The 22,959-nt window shown below is 48.5% G+C and overlaps 3 protein-coding genes and 1 non-coding gene across 4 annotated transcripts; 2 read left to right on the top strand and 2 right to left on the bottom strand.

Annotated features, from left to right (window-relative positions):
* Positions 1-4,058: 4,058 nt before the first annotated feature.
* Positions 4,059-4,131, bottom strand: TRNAF-GAA (transfer RNA phenylalanine (anticodon GAA)). The gene has a single exon. It is a non-coding gene; the product is annotated as a tRNA-Phe (tRNA).
* A 4,220-nt stretch (positions 4,132-8,351) lies between these two features.
* LOC132584336 (histone H2A-IV) lies at positions 8,352-8,919 on the bottom strand. The gene has a single exon (XM_060256200.1). The coding sequence runs from the start codon at positions 8,818-8,820 to the stop codon at positions 8,431-8,433; it is 390 nt and encodes a 129-aa protein (XP_060112183.1). The 5' UTR covers positions 8,821-8,919; the 3' UTR covers positions 8,352-8,430.
* A 285-nt stretch (positions 8,920-9,204) lies between these two features.
* On the top strand, positions 9,205-9,694 carry LOC132584341 (histone H2B 1/2/3/4/6-like). The gene has a single exon (XM_060256206.1). The coding sequence runs from the start codon at positions 9,242-9,244 to the stop codon at positions 9,620-9,622; it is 381 nt and encodes a 126-aa protein (XP_060112189.1). The 5' UTR covers positions 9,205-9,241; the 3' UTR covers positions 9,623-9,694.
* A 3,567-nt stretch (positions 9,695-13,261) lies between these two features.
* LOC132584342 (histone H4) lies at positions 13,262-13,745 on the top strand. Its single transcript, XM_060256207.1, has one exon. The coding sequence runs from the start codon at positions 13,376-13,378 to the stop codon at positions 13,685-13,687; it is 312 nt and encodes a 103-aa protein (XP_060112190.1). The 5' UTR covers positions 13,262-13,375; the 3' UTR covers positions 13,688-13,745.
* The last annotated feature ends 9,214 nt before the right edge of the window (positions 13,746-22,959 follow it).

Raw genomic sequence — 22,959 nt, 5'->3', positions numbered from 1 at the left:
GCTGTACTTGAGTGGGAGACCACCAAGGAGAAGCACGTGGATGGGGCTGTACTTGAGTGGGAGACCACCAAGGAGAAGCACGTGGATGGGGCTGTACTTGAGTGGGAGACCACCAAGGAGAAGCACGTGGATGGGGCTGTACTTGAGTGGGAGACCACCAAGGAGAAGCAGGGCTTCTGCACACAGAACCCCTTGAGGAGGTCACCGGAAGCTGTTCTGACTTGGGCAGCATTTAATCAGTGAATAAAATCAATGGGTGCCAATGCTGTGGGATGCAAATTTAAATGGGATTTTAGACCAATTCTTTAAGGAAAGGTCCACTCATCTGGAAGGCCAGGCTAGCCTGATCTTGGAACCTAAGCAGGGCTGGTCTTGGCTTGTATTTGGATGGGAGACCACCAAGGAAGTCCAGGGTCACTACACAGAGACAGGCAATGGTAAACTACCTCTGAAGGTCTCTTTCCTTAAAAATCCACAGGGTTGCGATAAGACAGCTGTGATTTGATAGCAAAAATAAAAGTCCATTCATGACTTTTAGGGAGGGACGGTGGCTCAGTGGTAGAGCATCTGCTTGGTAAGCAGAAAGTCCCAGGTTCAATCCCTGGCATCTCCCAAAAAGGGTCCCGGCAAAGAGGTGTGAAAAACCTCAGCTTGAGACCCTGGAGAGCCGCTGCCAGTCTGAGAAGACAATACTGACTTTGATGGACTAAGGGTCTGATTTAGTATAAGGCAGCTTCATATGTGTATGGCAAGCAGAGGAAAACTCCATAAATGCTTGAAACCCAGTGCTATTAAGAGACAACAGCAGGGGAAATCAGCTAGTATGAGACAATATGAGGAGAAAGTCTCAGCCTCTGTGCCCTGTTTCTTGGCCCTCCAGAGCAACTGGTTGGCCACCATACAAAACAGGATGCTTGGGACTAGATGGACTACTGGTCTGATCCAGCAGGGTTCTTCTATTCTAATTCAACCTGCTGATGTGACCTCTAAAGCCCTCTCTGGTTTGGCCCATTTTGACAATGGCCTGTGGGCATCTTTGGAATTCTGACACAGCATGATGGTTGCAGCCACAAAATGGCTGCCTTGGGGGTGGGCGGAGCTAGCCACAAATGGCTACTGCAGTTTGCCTTCAGTCACACAGACAAGATTATTGTGCTATGGTGGCAGCCGCTTACCACGTTCAAAAACCTTCACAGCCAATAAAGTCTCCAGTACCCAAACAAAAATCCCACCTGACTCCACCCACTTTCTAAAAAATCCTTTAGCCTATGCTAGGAAATGTGTTGGCCAGTGCCATGGTGGGTATCCCCGATCCAGGCCTCAGATTCAGCAGGAGCTCACAGGAGCACAGCTCCTGAACCTTTCACAGGGTTCCCCCTCTTCCTCCCCAGTCCATTGAATAGTAGGTGCAGCTGCATAACAATCCCTGGATTAGGAGAGCGGGCAGCCAGCCAGCCAGCCACCAGGGGCTTTTCCATGCCCCCAGCAGCCCTCTTTAACCCCCGGAGAAGCCTTTTCTTATGTGATTTTGGGTGGCGGGTGACTTGCTGGCCTTTTGACTGGGGGTGGGTGGCCCAGGAGAGCCCCAGGCGAGTGAGGTCTGCTTGAGGCCAGCCCAAGCAGGCCTCGCTCGCCTGGGGGTCTCCTTTCTTGCATCAGGTTGCTTTTGGCTGGGGGGGGCATATGCTAATGAGTTATGCTAATAAGCTCTGTCACCTAATTTTCTACAAAATAACTCCTGCCCTGATCTAAAGTACTGTCTTGTCTGATAGGAACCTGTCCTAGTGATATGTCACCTACTTCATATCAACTGAGAAAGATCCCTTTTGGCCATCTAGATCTGTTTGTAGGACTCTCTGTTTAGATAAATGCATTCAGGGCCTACATTATTACATTTCAGGTGCTCAGGGATAACAACTTGATCTGTTAACATGGGGTTATTCAGTTTTGCAGTTTTCAAAAAAACAACTACAACCCTTAAAAGTACACAAAAAAATACAAGAAACCTATATGATTTAACACAGGAAAGAATTTTAATTGCATATTTGCCCCTATTGTGTTCTGTACAGGCCAACCACAGCTATCTAATTAACTTGTACATTTCCCTCTCTGTAAGTTAATTTGATCATAAGGGGGGGGGGGGGTTGGTTTTTAATTCTTTCATTCTATTCCATGACTCTTTCTTCCAGAATCTAGAGGAAAGAATTCAGCAAAATATTCTGGCATCTCCTCAAGAAAGCTGTAATATGTTTATTGTATCAGGCAAAGCTGGGTTTTTTTTTGCAGATTTTAAAAGTTTTTACATGCTTTATAATTTTTTAATATTGTTGTTAATTTGTTTCATAACCCTAGGATGCCCTGGACACACACGCACACACACACGAACAAATGCTGAAAATTAATGTCATTTATTTGTTTTGATGACACTCTAATATTATACATATACGTTCTGCTTTGTTTTTAATGGTCTGATGGTGTTTGCATTGTGTCTGGTGATAGGAACCTTGTCTTCCCTTCTTTATTTAAGTACATGCATTGGTCCACATCTCTTTCTAGAAATAGCTTTCATAAAGCCTTCCACGTTGCCCAGCTCACCAGTTAAGATCTGATTCACAAGCCCTGCTGTCTACACTCCTGTCTTTGGAAGTGAAGCAGCTGGCTACCAAAAACAGGGCTTTTTCAGTAGTGGCCCCTTGCCTGTGGAATGCCCTTCCCCTTGAAGCTCTCCTGGAACCTGCATCGTTTCCAATTCAGCACCAGGCTAAAACATGGCTTTTGAATAAGGGGATGGTTTTTAGCACAATTTTAGCTTGGAATCTGTTCTTTTAAACTGTTGATAATCTGCACTTCTGAGCCATTTTTATGCTGGGCTGGAACTTTTTAAAAAAATGATGGGTTTTAATTAATACCTTCATATAAATATTTCGTGTGCCATTTCAGTCAGGCTCCTGAAGAGGCAGGCATTTTCTTTTATTTTTTAAAAAAGAAAATGTTCTAAATAGGTAAGTAAACGTTAGGAAGGAAACATTTCCTCCTTGTTTCATGTCTATCTCACCTTTCTCCCCAAAACAACTTACCTCATTCTCCTCTCCTTCATTTTATCCTCACAACAACCCTGTGAGGCAGGATGGACTGAGAGCTTAAATCTAGGGTTGCCAGATTTAAGTTGGGAAACTCCTGGAGATTTGGAGATGGAGCCTTTGGGGGGGGGGGAGAAGTAGGGACTTCAGTGGGGTGCAATTCCACACTGACCACCCTCCAAAGCATTCAGTTTTCTCCAGGAGAACTGATCTCTGTAGTTTGGTGATGATTCCAGGGGATCCCCAGGTCCCACCTGGGGGTTGGTGACCCTAGCATTTCCTTGGCACAATGGGGATCAACAGAGTCCCCCAGAACCTCATCAGACAATTCAACCACAGCATCGGCTTTGAGACCAGAAATTACTTCGTTGTGCTTCACTGGCGTTTCACTGGATGAGGAGACGATACAGCCGGGGTTTAGAGTTTGTGTGGAACAAGCAAGCTTTTCAGCTTGCTAAGCACCTGCCTACTCAGACATGCATCTAACCAATCTGCAATTTTAACATTCCTGTTCAATTGACAACACTGACGTGTGTGTCAAGTCATCAAGGAGCGCCAGGCATTAATTTAATTTAATTTTTCCATTGATACCCTGCCCTATCCCACAAGCAGGCTCAGGGTGGCTTACAATATTAAACCATTAGACACTGTGATCTGCATTTCTGCCTCATGAGCTCAGGGACGAGTCAGACGCCTGCAACGGATGAAGCAACCTCTGTACCTACCTTGTTTTTGCAGACTTCTGCCTCCTAATCAGAGAGGCAAAAATACTGCCAGGGGAACGGTTAGATTTGCACCCCAGTTTGAGGTTATAGGTTTCAGAGAGTCAAAGCTCCCTTCAAAACTCCTACTTGGAAATCTTGTGCTTCTCTATGGAGCTGCTGGACTCAAACCCGACTGTTCTCTGGCAGATCAACACAGCCCTTCTATAAACTAGGGAAATTATAAGCATTAAACAAAATGAAGACCCGCCTCGTCTGCCGAAACCCGGGATCGAACCAGGGACCTTTAGATCTTCAGTCTAACGCTCTCCCAACTGAGCTATTTCGGCTGCGTGAGGATGGTCTTTCTGCTCTCTCACCAGGAATAAGCAAGTAGGCAAGCAATATTTTACCATTTGATATTAACAAAAAAACAAACGAACCTTGATATCAGCAAAAAAAAAAAAGCGGCCCCGTGGCGCAGAGTGGTAAAGCAACAGTATTTCAGGACTGTGGTCTGAACTCTGCTCACGTGTCTGAGCTCGATTTCGGTGGAGGCGGGTTCAGGTAGCCAGCCCAAGGTTGACTCAGCCTTCCATCCTTCGGAGGTCAGTAAAATGAGTCCCCAGCTTGCTGTGGGGGTGGGAAGTGTAAAAGACTGGGGAAGGCAATGGGAAACAACCCCGTAAAAAATCTGCCATGAAAACGCTGTGAAGGCAACGTCACCCCAGAGTCGAAAACGACTGGTGCTTGCACAGGGGACCTTTCCTTTCCTTATTAACAAAAATGGGGATGTATTAAAACGAATGACAGGATGCTCCGTAGGAAACATTAGCAGCCTGGATGGTCCAGAGGATATAATGAGAGAGAAGCTTGTACATTGACGGGCATGGGCTTCCTTGAAATACATTGAAGCACAGAAACGGCTGCAACAAAAACCTGGAATGGATAATCTTATCTCCATTTATATTCTATGGACTATCCAGGCTCCCATCCAGGCTCTGCTATTGTTTCCTATGGACAATTGTCTGCCAAAATCCAGGATTGGATTGACAGGGGGTAACGTACCTTGCCAACCTCCAGGACTGGATTGACAGGGGGAAAGGTACCTTGCCAACCTCCAGGACTGGATTGACAGGGGGAAAGGTACCTTGCCAACCTCCAGGACTGGACTGGCAGGGGAAAAGGTAGTCTGCCAACATCCGGGACTGGATTGACAGGCAAACAGGTACTCTGCCAATTTCTAGGATTGGATTGACAGGGGAAAAGGCATTCTGCCAGCCTCCAGGACTGGATTGACAGCAGAAAATGTACTTTGCCAACCTCCAGGACTGGATTGACAGGCAAAAAGGTACCTTGTCAACCTCCAGGACTGGATGGACAGGGGGAAATGTACCTTACATCACTCTCAACCCCTTGTAACCTGGCCCACCTAGGTTTATGCTTTTCTTCCTGTTGTTTCCAGAAGCCTCTTCTGTGGAAGGCATTCTGGGGAAAACCCATTCGTTCCGGGAAACCTCCACCTCATTCCTGGGGCTGGTCTAGCCCAATGTCTTTTCCACTCGTTTTCCTGCATGGAGGAAAAAGTTGCCCATGGTCTTTTCCAGTAGCGCCATTAGTATCTCTCAAGAGATAGCCCAAATGCTAAGGACTACATTGCCCCCCTCTCCTGCCAGTCTCTGTGCTCAGATACAGAAACTTTTAAAGCAGGCTTATCACTGCTCCAGGAGTCAAGGCATTTCTCCACACAGCCAATATAGGGTTGCCACAAAAAAATATTTTTCAAGTCCCTAACTTTCCCTGACCAACATTTGTCAATTTTCCTGACCACCATTCAAGTATAACCACAAGTTAAAAAATGTATAGATCATGTTGCATTGATGCAAGGCTTAATGAAATGTTCTACTCTACTAGTGCCAACATATCAACTGCAACAATATTTGTCAAAGTAAAATTGTTACTATCAGCTTCTTTCAACATTAACTGCACCAACATCTGTTTTGCAATTACACCAAGATACAATCTTCAAGTAAACTTTGAATGCTGACAAGTAGGAATTTCCCCAAAGCTGGGAACATTTCACAATCATATTCTGGTTCCAGAAAGTGTAATGAGCAGACCAGCAGCAAGGAAGTAGGTGGAGTCTCTGCAATCTGGAGAAGCACACAAAAAGGGCTATGGAGCTGGTACTCTGTAAACTCCAGCAGGAAAAAGCGATCACAGTTGCAACATTTAGTTTGCATGGTGAAGAGTGGAAAGTGCTAGTTGTCTGTGAAATCCAATAGCAAAGCGAATTTGCAAATCTGTGCTGGGTTTCAGCAGGAGACAAAACGCCCATTCCATTTTGAAGCACGACCCAAAAACATGTTTATTTTTATATGTAAGTTGAAGGCAGCACTAGCAGGTAGGGATGAAAACAGTTAGATGTGTAAAGTTTGTATATTGCTAAATGTTTAAACTAGCCTTGCTTTGCAAATGCTGCAGGCAGACCTTGGAAAGCATGCAGGGGCAGAGCTCAAGCAACACATTGGTTGCTAGGGGCTGTGGGGTTGATAAAAAGGTGAAGCTGGGAAAGGGCATCATTACGCTTTCCTTGTATTCTGGAGGCTGCCAATCTCCCTTTCCCCCTGTAAATCTATTCCTAGAGGCTGTCAATCTCCCCTTTCCTCTGTCAATCTAGTCCTAGAGGCTGTCAATCCCCCTTTCCCCCTGTCGATCTGGCCCTAAAAGCTGCCAGTCTCCCCTCATGCCTGTCAATCTGGCCCTAGAGGCTGCCAATCTCCCCTTTCCCCCTATCAATCTAGTGCTAGAGGCTGTCAGTCTCCCCTTTCCCCTGACAATATAGTCCTAGAGGCTGCCAATCTACCTTTCCCCTGTCAATCTAGTGCTAGAGGCTGTCAATCTCCCCTTTCCTCTGTCAGTCTAGTCCTAGAGGCTTTCAGCCTCCCTTTCCCCCTGTCAATGTGGCCCTAGAGGCTGTCAATCACTCCTTTCCCTTCAATCTGGCCCTAGAGGCTGTCAATCTGCTCTTTCCCCTGACAATCTGGCTCTAGAGGCTGCCAGTCTCCCTTTCCTCCTGTCAATCTAGTGCTAGAGGCTGTCAACCTCCCCTTTCCCCTGACAATCTAGTCCGAGAGGCTTTCAGTCTCCCCTTTCCCCTGTCAGTCTAGTCCTAGAGGCTGACAATCTTTCTTTCCCCTGACAATCTGGCCCTAGAGACTGTCAGTCTCCCTTTCTTCCTTGACAATTCCCCCTTTCCCCTGTCGATCTGGTCCTAGATGCTGCCAATCTCCCTTTCCCTATGTCCATCTAGTCCTAGAGGATGACAATGTCCCCTCTTGCCTATCAATCTGGCCCTAGAGACTGCCAATCTCCCTTTCCCCCCATCAATCTAGTGCTAAAGGCTGTCAACCTCCCCTTTCTCCTGTCAACCCAGTCCTGGAGACTGGCAGAATGCCCTTTCCCCCGTAAATCCAGGTTGGCAGACTACCTTTTCTCCTGGTCAATCCAGTCCTGGAGCTTGGCAGAGTGCCTTTTTGCCTGTCACTGCAGTCCTGGAGGTTGGCAAGGTAAATTTCCCCTGTCACTCCAGTCCTGGAGGCTGGCAGACTACCTTTTCTCCTGTCAATCCAATCCTAGAAATTGGCAGAGTACCTTTTCCCCTGTCAATCCAGTCCTGGTGATTGGCAGACGATTGTCCACAGGAAACAATAGCAGAGCCTGGATGGATTCCTGGATGATCCATAGGATATAATGGGAGAGAAGATTATCCATTCCAGGTTTTTGTTGCAGCCATTTCTGTGCTTCAATGTATTTCAATGAAGCCCATGCAAGTCAATGGACAATCTTCTCTCCCATTATATCCTATGGACCATCCAGGCTCTGCTATTGTTTTCTATGGACCATCCTGTCACTCGTTTTAGTACTACATCCCCCAAAAGGTGGAAGTTACCCCGTACTCGGTTCCTCCTTGCGTCTCAGCATTGCAAACTTGTTTTCGGCTCCACAACATGGCGGTTACTATATATCCCGTCCATCATATTCACAAGCCCAGAAGCGCTCCTCAAAGCTTCAAACTTCACCCTCCTCCCCGCCCAAAGTTAGTCTTTAGTCTTTTTCCTGCATTGTGCATGGGGTTGGATTAGATGACCCTGGAGGTCCTTTCTAACTCTACGATTCTAAGCTGCTATTGGGAGTCTTGCACTTTTTTACGGCTATAGACAAACACGGCTTATCTGTCTTGTGGACCGCTTTCACCGAAGTGAGCCGATCGCTCTTAAGGGTAGCCCACAAAAACTTCACAACAGCCTTGGAACCCCCAAATCAGCTAGAAAACACTTAAAGGACGCGGGTTCCCAGCACTTGACCCCATCATGGCCAGAACTATGGACTCTACCGGAACAGTTTTGAAGAAACGCACGTGGACAAGCCCTATGGCCGAAGCCTAACATCAGAGATCCAGTTCGCAGCCTAGCGTTCCCACTTAAGACTCCACTGCATAAATTGAACTTCCCAACTTTAAAAGGAAAAGTATAAGATTAGTAAACCAGCTCTTTTTTTTGAAGTTGGAGGCGGCTCTTAAAAGAGCCTTTGTGTTGTCGTTTTGTTGCCTGCGGGGCGACGCTTTTTTCCTTTTCCAAGTTGCAAAATTACTTCGCCTTGGCCTTGTGGCTCTCGGTCTTCTTGGGCAAGAGGACGGCCTGGATGTTGGGCAGGACGCCGCCCTGGGCGATGGTGACTTTGCCCAGGAGTTTGTTGAGCTCCTCGTCGTTGCGGATGGCCAGCTGCAAGTGGCGGGGGATGATGCGGGTCTTCTTGTTGTCGCGGGCGGCGTTGCCGGCCAGCTCCAGGATCTCGGCCGTCAGGTACTCCAGCACCGCCGCCAAGTAGACGGGCGCCCCGGCTCCCACCCGCTCCGCATAGTTGCCTTTGCGCAGCAGACGGTGCACGCGGCCCACGGGGAACTGCAGCCCGGCCCGGGAAGAGCGGGTCTTTGCCTTGGCTCTAGCTTTGCCTCCTTGCTTGCCGCGTCCAGACATTTTGTTTTAAGCGAGTGAGCTAGAAACAACACCAAACGAGAAAATCGTAGGGAAGATACAAGCATAGCATGCTGCTCCCGGCCCATTTATTTCCTCCCCAGCTTCAACCTGCGAATCCCTATTGGCTGAATCTTGAAGGCGACTCGCTGGGACGAATCACGACGCGGATTCTCGCGCCGTCCAATGAAAACGCGAGTATCTGACCTCATCCTTTGCGACGATTGGACGAGCGCTGCGAGCCAATGCCTGGGGAGAAAGAGGAACGCGACTTGTTCTTTGTCCCGTAGAGTGGGCACAAGTAGCCAATGGCGAAACGGGAGACTGGGGATTCTTTGATCTGCACACAAGCCATATAAATCGAAGGACGAGAGGCTCTTTCTACATTCAGTTTTTTTGGTTGGTGGTTTGGAAGTGGGTCAGGATGCCCGAGCCTGCTAAATCCGCGCCGGTGCCCAAGAAGGGCTCCAAGAAGGCGATCACCAAGACGCAGAAGAAGGGCGACAAGAAGCGCAAGAAGAGCCGCAAGGAGAGCTACTCCATCTACGTGTACAAGGTGCTGAAGCAGGTGCACCCGGACACGGGCATCTCCTCCAAGGCCATGAGCATCATGAACTCCTTCGTCAACGACATCTTCGAGCGCATCGCCGGCGAAGCCTCCCGCCTGGCCCACTACAACAAGCGCTCCACCATCACCTCCCGCGAGATCCAGACCGCCGTGCGCCTCCTGCTGCCCGGGGAGCTGGCCAAGCACGCCGTCTCCGAAGGCACCAAGGCTGTCACCAAGTACACCAGCTCCAAGTAATCCCCCCCCCCCCCCCGGAGCCGGAGGTTGAAAACAGCAGGTCCAAAACCCAAAGGCTCTTTTTAGAGCCACCTACTTTTTCACAAAAGAGCCATGATCACTACAAAGATACCCGTGATTTAATCCTGTTTTCTGTCTTATTAGATAAACCAATACAATTTTCCTTACTCTAGATGTAAACATATTTGTTTATTAGAATAGAAGCTCTCTTAACAAAGCTACTGATGCGACATTTCAAAGTACTCTCTGTGCACCAAGTAATTTAAACCGCGTTCTAAAGGGATTATTCTGGATACTTAGCGGACATGTACTTTTTAATGTAACAAACTTGTTGCAAACGTGCTTTCTTATGTTGGTAACATTTTAGCACTCTTAGAAGGGTAATGAAAAGTATCTAGAGAATCGCATCCTCCCCTGCTATAGTTGGTCTAATTTTGTTAACTTGCAAAATAGTTGCTAGGTTTACTTGTTTGGCTACAGTTAAGAACTTTGAAGAGTCCCAAGAACTTTGAAGAGCAGTCCAAACTCTGCTCACGACCTGAGTTCAATCCCAACGGAAGCTGGGTTCAGCTTTCCATCCTTCCGAGGTCGGTAAAATGAGGACCCAGCTTACTGGGGGGAAAGTGTAGAAGACCGGGGAAGGCAATGGCAAACCACCCCGTAAAAAGTGCTGTGAAAACGTTGTGATGCGACGTCACCCCAGAGTCGGAAACGACTGGTGCTTGCACAGGGGACTACCACTACCTTTTTAAGAACTTCGAAGCCACTAGTAAACAGATTTAAGCAAATCCACTGTGAAGAATGTATTTCGTTCTTGGATACATTGTCTGGTCCTTTTTATTGCGCTTTGAAACTGGAATAAGAACTTGCATGAGGGGGAGGGGGAAGACAAGCCTAAATGAGCTGGTAGGATTTTTCCATATCAAAAGGGTTTTTTTTTTTAAGGGGGGGTTGTTTTTAATTCTAATGTTCCCTCAAGGCTCTGGGGGGGGGGCTGTAAAGCCTAGTAGGCACTGCAGGGACTCACTGCTGTGTTTTCTTCCCTTATTTCTTGAGAGCTTTCAGGCATTTCCATGCAACTATTACATTAATATGCTTAGAAGGACTTAAGAATATGCGCATATTTACCCCTGAAAAAGCTTATTGTTTGTGTATGTGTACACTTAATAGTTGTACAGACACAAGAAATGTACCACAAAACAAACTGAGAAGTGTACAAGGATTTGCAACTTTGTCACTCAGTGGCTGAGAAGGTGGAGGTCCCCGAAGGGTGTTGTGCTGCCCAATTTGGATGGGTTTTGGGGACTCTGTCGGGAGCCTTGGAGTGACACTGGATTCAGCACGAAGTAAGCTAATGCAGCGGCAAAATCCACTTCCTTGCTAACTCGGTTTAGCACAGAAGATGAACCCCTAGCTTTGACTCCACCGATCTGGCCTACTGGATCCGTGCCGCAATAACCTCCAGACTAGACTACTGCAATGCACGGTGTACACGTCTTCTCTTGAAGTCAACTCAGAGACTCCAGATGGAACAGAATGCTGCAGCTCAGGTATTATTGGGAGCCAGAGAGAGCAGACCTTTACGCCCACCCTGCGGTCATTGCCCTTGTTGCCTGTCAGTTATGGGCATCATTTTAAGATTTTCATTGTGACATGCAGAGCCCTTCGTGACATCGTTCCTCGCGTCTGCTGCTCTGTCATGGCTGCTCTGTTCATCTTCGGGTGCCATCCTGAAAAGCCAACAATTGCTTTGTCAATTGTGACCCCTGTCTTGTGGAATGGCTTACCTGACAAAATTAGAAAGGTGCCCACTCCTGAATTTTTGCAATCTATGCAAAATACAATTATTCAAGAGTGCCTTTTGCCCAGGAAAGAGGGCTGTGCTGTAATAATGTGGTTCATAGAGAATCTCGGGGTAAAGGCTTAGAGACTCTGTAAGTCCGTTGTTTAGCGTACAGTTTATAGCAGGGGTGGCCAAACTGCAGCTCAGGATCCACATGTGGCTCTTTCACACATATTCTGTGACTCTCAACGCCTCCACTGCCCTGTTGGCCAGCTTGGAAAAGGCATTTGTCTCTTTAAATCACTTCTCCAAGCCTAGCCAGCCGGCAGCTTGGAGAATGCATTCACAGTTGCTTTCTTTCCACTTCTCCCTCCCGCACCTATTTCCCTCCCTCTCAAACATCTGGCATTTATTCTATGTGGCTCTTACATGAAGCAGACTTGACCACCCATGATTTATACTTTAGGGACAGTGTGTAGTTCATACTATCTGTCACAGTGTGTAGTTCATACTATCTGTCCGTTAGTGCCACTGGACTCAAACTGCTTCTGTGGCTTCAGGCCAACACAGTGGCCCCCCTGAATCTACAGTGTGGGACTGTTTCAGTTGTGGACCCACTTGAAATACCTTAAAACAATGAGTAGAAGCGCTTCTGTTCGCCAGGATTGCTAGGCTGGAAGTTTAGTGGACAGGAAAAGGCATGCCAGGAGAAACAAAATGTCTGCAGTTCCTATCTTTGAGAATCAGGAAAGCCTTAAAAAAAAAGTCTCTTGTGCAGATTTCAAAGGAGGCAGCATTTATGGGGCAAATAGTGCAAGAAATTCTTGTGGCACCTTGATATGTCAATAAAGATCGTGCCATGTTACTCTGCGCCTTTCCCCCACGCTGGAGTTTATTTTCCCCAAGCATATGGATACGACAAATACAGGATACAAAATAAGAATGCTTCTGCTTTGTCTGCTTTTACAATCCAAGCATCAGTACGGCTGCAAGCAAAGTCAGCTTTAAGAGGGGATTGGATAAAAACATGGAGCAGAGGTCCATCAGTGGCTATTAGCCACAATATATATATATATGTGTGTGTGTGTGTATATGTATGTATATGTGTGTGTGTTTGTGTGTATACACATATATTGGCCACTGTGTGACTGGATGGTCCATTGGCCTGATCCAACATGGCTTCTCTTATGTTCTCAGTACCTTTTTCTTTGTATAGATCCAGGTGGGGTAGCTGTATTGGGACTGAAGCAGCAGAACAAGCTTTGAGTCCAGTGGCACCTTTAAGACCAAACAAGTTTTATGTAAGGTATGAGCTTTGATGCACATGCAGCGTTCTTCTGATACATAGAAATGGAAGTTAAAGATGCCACTATAACTTTGTTTTCCTGAGTATATGAACAGCAAGAGAGGAGATGATTTAGTTTAGTTCCCTGTAGTTCAGTTCTGCAGTGTTTCTTAGTTGTGCAGAAACTAAGAATAAAACGTTAGTTTCTGCCAGATTTTTATTTTCTCTCCAATCTGTTTTGGAAGAAAACTGTGAATTTTAACTTTGTCGACTTTTCAGCAGGTCTATACTGTTTTCAAAATGGTAGAGCATTATTAATGCGTACTATTTCACTTCTTAAGTATTTGATTTCTGTAACCTGCCACCAACCATTTCGATAAAATAAGAAAGGAATAAATTATAAGCGATATTTGCCTAGATGAAGTTCCTTCCTATCTAAGCTGGGAAATGTTTAAAAAGGCGGCAGCAATGTTTTTATTTTTAAAAAGGAAGGCGAGATGCTGATTGGCTCGTTTGAAAACCGACGCTCGACATAGATTGGATAGAACTGATTTCGCCGCCAAAATGGTCGACAGTAAGGAGGCCGGGCCTTTTGCAGTTTTCATTGTGGTCCGCTCTCTGCTTACTTAACAGAACAGTCCCTTGCGTGTTTTTTGCTTTCGGTGGCTGTTTTGTTACTGGGAAGATGTCTGGTCGTGGCAAAGGCGGGAAGGGCTTGGGGAAAGGAGGCGCCAAGAGGCACCGCAAAGTGCTCCGGGATAATATCCAAGGAATCACCAAGCCGGCCATCCGCCGCCTTGCTCGGCGCGGAGGAGTGAAGCGTATCTCCGGCCTCATCTACGAGGAGACCCGCGGGGTGCTGAAGGTCTTCCTGGAGAACGTGATCCGCGATGCTGTGACTTACACCGAGCACGCCAAGAGGAAGACGGTCACTGCCATGGACGTCGTCTACGCTCTGAAGCGCCAGGGCCGCACTCTCTACGGCTTCGGCGGCTAAGAGGCGCTTCCGAATCCTGCCATTTTCCAACAACACCAAAGGTCCTTTTCAGGACCACCCACCTTTTCACTAGAAAAAGCTGAGTACTTTGTATTTCTGCATTTACAGTGTGACAAATATAGTGGCTTCAGTAGAATAGATATGCTGGTCGTAATCTGATCCTCTTTCATTTGTCGAAATAATTGCCCTATGTTAAATAGTTGTTTAAGAGCTCCCTGGCGCAGAGTGGTAAAAGCTGCAATCCAAGCTCTGCTCGCGGCCTGAGTTCGATCCCTGCAGAATGTGGGTTCAGATAGCCGGCTCGAGGTTGACTCAGCCTTCTATCCTGCCGAGGTCGGTAAAATGAGGACCCAGCTTGCTGGGGGGAAAGTGTAGATGACTGGGGAAGGCAGTGGCAAACCACCCGGTAAAAGAGCTTGCAATAAGCCCAAGTGTCAATTTTGCTTCCACATACACCCAGACAACACAGTCACTGGGCCTAACAGCATTAACTATACCATCTCAGGCTCATTCACTTGCTCATCTTCCAACATTATATATGCCATTAAATGCCAACAGTGCCCCTCAGTTCTCTACATAGGGCAAACAGGACAAACCCTCCGCCAAAGGATAAATGGACACAAATCTGACATCAGGGATTACAGAACTGAGAAACCTGTTGGAGAACACTATATCCTTCCTGAGCATCCAGCGGGTGACCTCAAAGTAGCTGTTTTATTGCAAGGAACTTCAAGAACAGAGTGGAGAGAAATTGCTGAATTACAACATTATGAAACTTGGCACAAACACTTCCCCAGGACTGAACAGGGATATCATTTTTTTTATCTCATTACATATACTAAATCAATTCTCGCGGAGCATAGCTGTGCATCCACAGTGTTCCAGTGTATTTCTCTTTTAGAACTGTGTATCCGAATGCTTTTTTGGGTTCTTTTTGTGTTGACATGCTCAGATGAGGGATGTGGACCGTTTGTCTCATTACATATACTAACTAAACTCTGCTAGTTTGCTTTTTTAAAATATCACTTTCATTTGTTATTTGGGAACCCCCAAAGAGCATTTTAGTTAAAAGACATGAAGGGGGATTCCCTGCTTGACAAATTGTACTCTAATGCAGCCTTTAATGGACCTCTCCCCTTCCCCGGGGAATATTTCTCCAAATGAGACAACGTATTTCTTCCAACAACGAAAGAACCAAAAACGAGAATGGAACTGCGATTTTTGGATCCCATACTCTACCGGCTTTTGCTACTCTGGCTTCACTTTTGTTTAAACCAACTTGAAGGGAGGGGGAGAGTAATCTGGAAAACGAAATTTTTAACAGGAGGTGGGGAGAAAAAATGTTGCGTAGCTAATTAATGAAAAACTCGCCTTGATCACCGGTAATAAAGTTAACTCATGGAGTGCTGGGCAAGAAATGATATTTTCCCATATTTAGAGTATACTTCAGCCTCGCCTACCTACCTAACACTGGGTTGTTGTGAAGATAAAGAGAGAACTGCGTAAGCTGCTTTTGGTTCCCTGCTGAAGTGAAAGCTTTAAAATTAAGTAGCCTTACATATCTGATAGGTTTGCAAACAGCTGTCCTGACTGTGTTATACAACACACACGTGAACTCTTTATTCAGTAGGCTGGCGCTCTCAGAAGTGTTACCTAAACTTGTGGGCTTTGTAGAAACCTTCCTCCACTGCATTTTGTCTTAGCTTGTGTAGAGGAAGTAAAGGCACGCAGCCCATCTAGTCTAGCAGCCTGTCTTGCCCAGGGGCCACTCAAGCAGTCTTGGAGACCAACAACGGGGCCTAGAGGCTGTAGCCTTCCCCTGGTGTTTTCTCATGGCACTGGTATTCCGAGTTCAGTCACCAGTAGATCTTCCTCTGTGTATTTGTCAAATCCCCTTTAAAGTTTCCTTTGCCTGTAGCTAGGACTACATTCCTTCTTTTACTAACCGCTAGCACAGGGGTGGCCAAACTTGCTTCATGTAAGAGCTATATAGAATAAATGCCAGATGTTTCAGAGCCTCAAGACATGAATGCCAGATGCTTGAGAGCCGCAAGGCACGAACACCGAAGGGAGGGAGGGAGGAAGGAAGGAAGGAAGGAAGGAAGGAAGGAAGGAAGGAAGGAAGGAAGGAAGGAAGGAAGGAAGGAAGGAAGGAAGGAAGGAAAATAGATGGGGGAGGGTGAGGTGGAAAGAAAGTGACTTTAACTTTAAATGCATTCTCCAAGCTGCCAGCTGGCTTGGCTTGGAGAAGAGATTTAAAAAGGGAAATGCCTTCTCCAAGCCAGCTGACAAGGCCGTGAGGGCTTCAAGAGCCACATAATATGTGTGAAGGAGCCACACGCGGCTGCAGAGCCACGGTTTGGCCACCTCTGCTCTAGCATGTAGTTTGCCTTTTTTGCTGCTTACAGCATATCGGGGTGATATTTTCATGGCGCTATCCATAAGAACATAAGAGAAGCCAATGGCCCTTCCAGTCCAACACTCTGTGTCACACAGTGGCCAAAAACACACACACATACACGCTGTGGCTAACAGCTACTGGTGGACCTCTGCTCCATATTTTTATCTAACCCCCTCTTGAAGCTGGTGATGCTTAACCCTTTCAACTCCTGTGATAAATTCCAGAAGGATAATTGTGTCCATCTGTCTATGCAAATAACTGAAAACAGAATTCCTTGGTCCTCCCCCCCCCCACTGATCATTGTTTCCACTTTTTTTTTGTTTGCACAAAGCAGCCCCTACCCTGGACACACCTGAAGTCCATAAACCCCTTGGAAAAATTCCTCATAATGGTTTATTTCAGGGGTGACCAACGGTAACTCTCCAGATGTTTTTTGCCTACAACTCCCATCAGCCCCAGCCAGCATGGCCAATGGCTGTGGCTGATGGGAGTTGTAGGCAAAAAAACATCTGGATAGCTACCGTTGGCCACCCCTGGTTTATTTTTAGTGGCTTTTTAGTGTTTTTTCTTACCCAGTATACATGTGTGGGTATACAGGTAGACTGATCAATATAGATATTCCAAGGGTCAATATATTTTCTTGTTGGATTGCTGTCTTGTCTCTCACGGATTTCATGTTTGTGAGAAGAAATGTTTGTGAGATTTTTTGTCTTTGGACAGGTCCTATGATCCTTGGCAATTTTAATTTTTTTTTTGTTAACTTTATCCCACTTTTCGCTCAAAGGAGACCCGCAAAGTGCCTTGCTGCATTCTCCATTTTAGCCTCACGACAACCCTGCGAGGTTGTGGTCAGAGACCCACACCTGGGCCCCTGCTCCTTTTTCCCTGAGCACCACCCAGCCCTAGAGGTCCTCCAGGTTAAAGAAACACAAACAAAACAGACCTTTGTAAAAAATAAAGGTTTATTGAACAATTCAAAAAAGGATTTCACGATGCAGTTCAGTCTCCACAGCTTAGCCACAGAGAAACAAAACAAAAAAACCCCTAACTTCCTATCTAATATGTTTAGTACCTGTTATTAGACGGTACACCTTCTTGCAGCAGAAGGGTCCAAGCTATAGCCAGCAATCCAGTAGCCTGGAGTTTTCTATAGGTAGCACAGAATCATCGAGTTGGAAGGGACCTCCAGGGTCATCTAGTTGTGAGGAAGGGGAAAGTCGTGTGGAAAGACTTTGTAAGTGGCTTCACCAGAAGTACAAGGATGGAGTTGGTGATAGAGCACGGCTGTCTAACATGCAGTTAGGGGGCTGAATCTGGCCCCCAGAGGGCTCCTATCAGCCCCCCAAGCAATTGGCTGTCATCTGCTTCTTTCTCCCTTTCTCTTGCTTCCTTTTGCATCACAGCTTGCTTTGCCAGGCTTGCTCAATTGCACAGGAGCTACAGAGCAAAGCCTCTATTTTCTCCATTGGCTGAGGCTCCTCCCTTTGGGAGGAGAGGGGAGGGAGAGCCTGCTTTGCCAGGCTCTCTCAATCGCACTGCAAAGCTACTGAGCCAAGACTCTCCGCCTTCTGTTGGCTGAGGCTCCTCCTCCCTCCTGGCCCCCTGTGGAAGGAAGGAAAGAGCCAGAGCTTCCTTTGCCCACTTCCCTGGATCCCGTGGGAGAGATACAAAGAAAGCACCTTTAGGACCAACAAGTGCTAATGTTTTAAACATGTTTTATGTTAAGGGTTTTTTAAAAACTCTTTAATTATGTTAATCTGCGTCCTTTATAAAGTTTATATCTCTGCTACCTAATCATACATAGGTACGCACACGGCTCGGCTCGACACAACCCGGCCCGACAAGGCCTCGACACAACCCAGCCTGACAAGGCCTCATTTATGTCAGATCCGGCCCTCATAAGAAATGAGTTCCACACCCCTGCCCTACAGGGTTGCTATAAATTGGCTGCAACTTGATGGCCCTGTATTCACGTGAGGAAATAAAAGCCCACGGGACAGGCCACGGAATGCCTCACTCCACCTTCTCTTCCTGCCCCTCATCATCCATGGTCAGAAGATCTTCCTCTACCATGTCCATGTCCCCGCTGGACCCCATGGTGCTCTGTGACGAGGAGAGGTCTTCGGTAGAGAGCCTCCAGTCTGGTGGGAGGAGATGACGGTTCCTCTTGATGAACGTAAACATCTTCACGTTGGCAGGGGTCAGGTTCTTGCGGTAGCTGGCAGCCGGCACAGAGCTGGCCATCTCGGAGGGGTCCTCGGAGAACACGCAAGTCGGCGGGCATCCAAAATGGAACACGGCAACCTTGAAAAGCGCCGGCCAGGTCCCCATTTTTTCTTGCCAGTAAAGCATCGGGTCGGCGTTTTCCCCAACGTGGTCCACATTGTCGTGGAGGTACTCCTCCACTTCCCGAAGGGCCACGGCGGCGCCCCCTTCGCTCACCAGCCCCATCGCGGGGTCGCTTTTGGTAATGACCCTCCATCGCTTCATGGTGATCTGCCACGCTGCCGAACCAGGGGAGTTGCTGGAAGGGCTGGGCCGCTGAGGAGACAACCGGCCCGCCTGAGAGAACTCGCCGTCCGGCCCGGGTGGCACGTAAGACCTCGTCGCCAAGTCAGTGATATGCTCTCTTAACAGGGCCACGTCGGCTGTGCCGGCACCGCCCAGCTTCATGGTGGTGATGTCCCGGAAGCGGGGATCGAGGAAGGCAGCCACGCGGCAGACTGTTCCGCTCTTCATCTCCTGGAGCTGGCCGTCCCCTACCAGACAGTTCAAGGCCTGGGTGGTCAAGTGTGCTCCAGAGTTGCTGTTCTCTTGATAGTAGCGGGTTCTCAGGGCCCGGAGTTGTTCCTCCAGGAACCACAGAAGAGGGAGGGCCTGGCAGAGAGTAGCCTCAGCCCGGGTCACCAGCAAGGCAGCATCTTCGAACGGTTTGAGGATGTCAACCAAGCACTTCAACAGCTCCCAGTCCACCAGCGTCAGACGTAAGGAGGGAGCTTCCTCGTCTTGGTCCCACATGGCACTAAGGGCTCGCTGTTGCCTGAGCAGGCATTCCAGCATTCTTAAGGTCGAGCTGGATCTCGCTGGGGCCTCGGAGCACCTCGCCCGACGTACACCCAGATCGGCTCGTGCTTCTAGGAGGCGGTGCTGGGCGGCTGCCGAGGACGCGTAGCGGCTGCAGATCCTCCGGGACTTTTTCAGGAGCCGGGCGACTTGGGGGTCGGTCGCCAAAAAGGCCTTCGTGACCCTCTTCAGGCTGCTCGTTAGACAAGGGACGTGCTTGAGGCTCAGTCGCCTCGTGGCCTCGGTCAAGTCGGTGCCGTCGTCTGTGATCACGCCCCCGGTCTTCAAGTCGCACAGCCAATCCTGCAAGACTTCCCGCAGTTTCTGGCAAATGTCCTCTTCCGAGCGGGTCCCCTCGAAGGCGCACACGGAGAGGGTGGCATGCTGCCGGGAGAGCGTGCCTTCCGACTCAGCAACCCAGTGCGCTGTCACAGATATGTAGCACACCGCTTGGCAGCCGGACCACGTGTCTAGGGCAATATGGATGGTGCGGCCTACGCTGCATGCTACGGCTTGACGCACCATTCTGGACAACGCGTTGGACAATTCCGGCATGGCCTTGGTGGCAAAGAACGCTCGGCCGGGAACCTTCCAAAGGGGTTGGGCGGTAGCCATCAGCCGGAGGAACCCTTCGCTTTCCACGTAGGAGGGGGGCTGCATGTCCACGGCTAACATCCAAGCAGTGTCCGAGGCCAACTGGATGGCCATCGGGTGGGTGGGAGGGTAATAGTGCTGGCTCCTCTCCTGATGGGCAAGCTGGAAGGCTGCAGCGGGTTCAGCGACTGCCACAGGATTCCGTTGAGGTCTCTCTTTGGGGGGCAGCAGAGTTGAAGGCGGGACCACCGCAACTCCTGGCAAATGGAGCCCGTGGTGGACCCTCAAGTGTTTGTGGAGGGCTGTGGTGCCGGGCCGGGTACCTCCGTCTTTGCCCCTCCGCACCCGTTTCTGGCAAGTGCTACAGATCGCCACGCAGGGCTCTCTCGGGTCCAGAGTGAAGTAATCCCACACGGCCGACGTCGTCTTCTTGGGTGCAGGAGAGGGCGCAAAGTCCACTCCGGCCGTCGGTCCCTCGTGCTCGCGTCCACGTTTGTAGTGGTACGAGGATGCCGAGACGTGGGTCAACGGCGGGAAGACATGCAGCATCTCTTTTCCAGCGTGGCGGTGGAACTTTCTCCCTGTGGCTGCAGGTGATGAGTAGGAAGGGAATTCTGGAGGAGTGCCTAAGGGTGGAAGGTGATGGGGTGGGGACGACGGCATTATCCCTGCGGCTGTCGCCTCGTCTTGCTCCTTCTTTAAGTAGCAGAGCACCTCACGAGACTCCGAGTGGCAGGACTGTTTCAAAGCCAGCCGAGTGGAAGGTGTAGGTGCTGTCAAAAAAGCTCCTAGCTCGGTGGTTTCTTCCTCCTCCTCTTCCTCTTCTTCCTCCTCTTTCAGGTAGGAAAACAGATTCTGCGCTGTTGACTGGCAGGTTTCTTCCTCCTTCAGCACTGGCTGTACAGACCTCCGGGGAGGCCCCATGGCAGGGGCCTGAGGGGCGCCGGTTTCGTCCCCACTTGAGAAATGTGGTTCTTGCAGACAGACAGCCGCAGCCCTTCCGGTGGACGCCGCCAGCTGAGCCAGTCTTCCCCTCCCGTACCTTGGAATCATGGCAAAGGAGCCCTGCAGAGGAGATAAATCAGCGGCAATCCTTAATTCCTGCAATTTCGATCTGGGCCCTAAGCAACCGAAGCCGTTTCTCATTGCAAACGAGCTCTTTTAAGTAGCTGAGACCAGTCAAGGTTGCCAATCCCCAGGTCAAGACAGGGGATCACCTGGTTTGGAGGCCCTTCAGGGCTATCAGAATGCGGTGCGGGGGAGGGAAATATCTGCTGGGCACTCCATTATGCCCTATGGAGACCAATTTCCATAGGGTATAATGGAGAATTGGTCTGTGGGTATCTGGAGCTTTAGGGGGCCTATTTTTTGAGGTAGAGGCACCAAATTTTCAGCATAACATCTGATACCTCTTCAAAACATGCCCCTCCTAAGTCTCAACAAGATTGGACAAGGGGTCCAGTTCCATGAGCCCCATTCTTTATTATTTCCAATGGAGGGAAGGCCTTTAAAAGGTGTGCGATCCCTTTAAATGGGATGGCCAAAACTGCTTTTGGAGTTCAATCATGCTTGTCACACCTGTGCTCCTGGCTCCACCCCAAAAGTCTCCTGGCCCCACCCTCAAAATCCTTAGAGAGCCAGTTTGGTGTAGTGGTTAAGTGTGTGGAGACTGGGTTTGATTCCCCACTCCTCCACTTGCACCTGCTAGCATGGCCTTGGGTTAGCCATAGCTATCGCAGGAGTTGTCCTTGAAAGGGCAGCTGCTGTGAGAGCCCTCTCAGCTCCACTCACCTCACAGGGTGTCTGTTGTGGGGGAGAAGATATAGGAGATTGTAAACCGCTCTGAGTCTCTGATCCAGAGAGAAGGACGGGGTATAAATCTGCAGTCTTCTTCTTCTTGAGTTGGACTTGGCAACCCTAAGACCTTCGCAGACTTTGGAAACTGTGAACCATTTCTCAAGTTATTGTCTCCTAAATGTACACATGAAGCTGCCTTTTTACCGAATCAGACCCTTTGGCCTATCAGAGTCAGAACTGTTTACTCAGACTGGCAGCAGCTCTCCAGGGTCTCAAGGCAGAGGTCTTTCCCATCCCCTCCTGCCAGAACTTTTAACTGGAGATACCGGGGACTGAACCTGGGACCCTCGGCATGCCAAGCAGATGCTCTATCACAGGGGCGTCGAACTCATTTGTTATGAGGGACAAATCTGACATAAATGAGACCTTGTTTGGCTGGGCCATGTTGGGTTGGGCCCTGCCATGTGCACCTATTTAAGATTAGGTAGCAGAAATATAAATTTTATACAGAACACAGCCAAGCCCAAATATATATATATATTTTAAAAGTTTAAACATGCTTAAAACATTAGCACTTATTGCCCTTAAAGATGTTTTCTTTGCATTTCTCCCACGGAATCCAGGGAACTGGGCGAAGGAAGCTCTGGCTCTTTCCTTCCTTCCCCAAGGGACCAGGAGGAGTGGAGCCTCAGCGAATAGAACGAAGAAAGGCTTGGCTCAGTAGCTCTGCTATGGGATTGAGAGAGCCTAGCAAAGCAAGCTATTCCTCCTCCCTTCTTCCCTGAGGTTCCTCAGCCAATAGAGAAAATAGAGGTTTTGCTCTGTAGCTCCTGTGCAATTCATCAAGCCTTGCAAAGGAAGCTGTTATGCAGAAGGAAGCGAGAGAGAGAGAGAGAGAGAGAAGGAAGCAGATGACAGCCAGTTGCTTGGGGGCCTGAAAGGAGCCCTCTGGGGGCCTGATTCGGCCCCCAAACTGTGTTTGACAGCTCTGCTCTATCATCAACTCCATCGTACTTCTGGGGAAACCACTTACAAAGTCTTTCCACATGACTTTCCCCTTCCTCAACACAGAATGCAAGAAACATATATCAGTTGACACCTAGCAGGGTTACATTCTTTGACTCCTGTTTATATTTTTTCATAAAGAAATAGAATAGCTGGATTTCATGACCATTTGGCTCTTGACGCAAAGGCCAACTCAAGAGAGCCCCCCACCTCACCTCTTCACCTAGCTGACCTAACTTTCTCTTACCTCCAGGTCTTGAGACCCACCTGTCATCCAGTCTTGGGTCCCAGCCCACAGTTTGACAGCCACTGTCCCAAACTAAGTGTAGACTGGCCTTCTAGGTCCCCACAACCCCATTCCACTTGAGATCTTGTCACCTCTCATGTAGAGCCAATCCCTTACTAAGCCCAT

The sequence above is a fragment of the Heteronotia binoei genome, chromosome 15, assembly GCF_032191835.1.
Source record: "Heteronotia binoei isolate CCM8104 ecotype False Entrance Well chromosome 15, APGP_CSIRO_Hbin_v1, whole genome shotgun sequence".
Taxonomy (NCBI): Eukaryota; Metazoa; Chordata; class Lepidosauria; order Squamata; family Gekkonidae; genus Heteronotia; species Heteronotia binoei.
This window is presented reverse-complemented; position numbering and strand designations above follow the sequence as displayed.

Bases quoted from the DNA above. Each gene is read 5' to 3' on its own strand.
- LOC132584336 (XM_060256200.1), bottom strand. From the start codon at position 8,820: ATGTCTGGACGCGGCAAGCAAGGAGGCAAAGCTAGAGCCAAGGCAAAG.
- LOC132584341 (XM_060256206.1), top strand. From the start codon at position 9,242: ATGCCCGAGCCTGCTAAATCCGCGCCGGTGCCCAAGAAGGGCTCCAAG.
- LOC132584342 (XM_060256207.1), top strand. From the start codon at position 13,376: ATGTCTGGTCGTGGCAAAGGCGGGAAGGGCTTGGGGAAAGGAGGCGCC.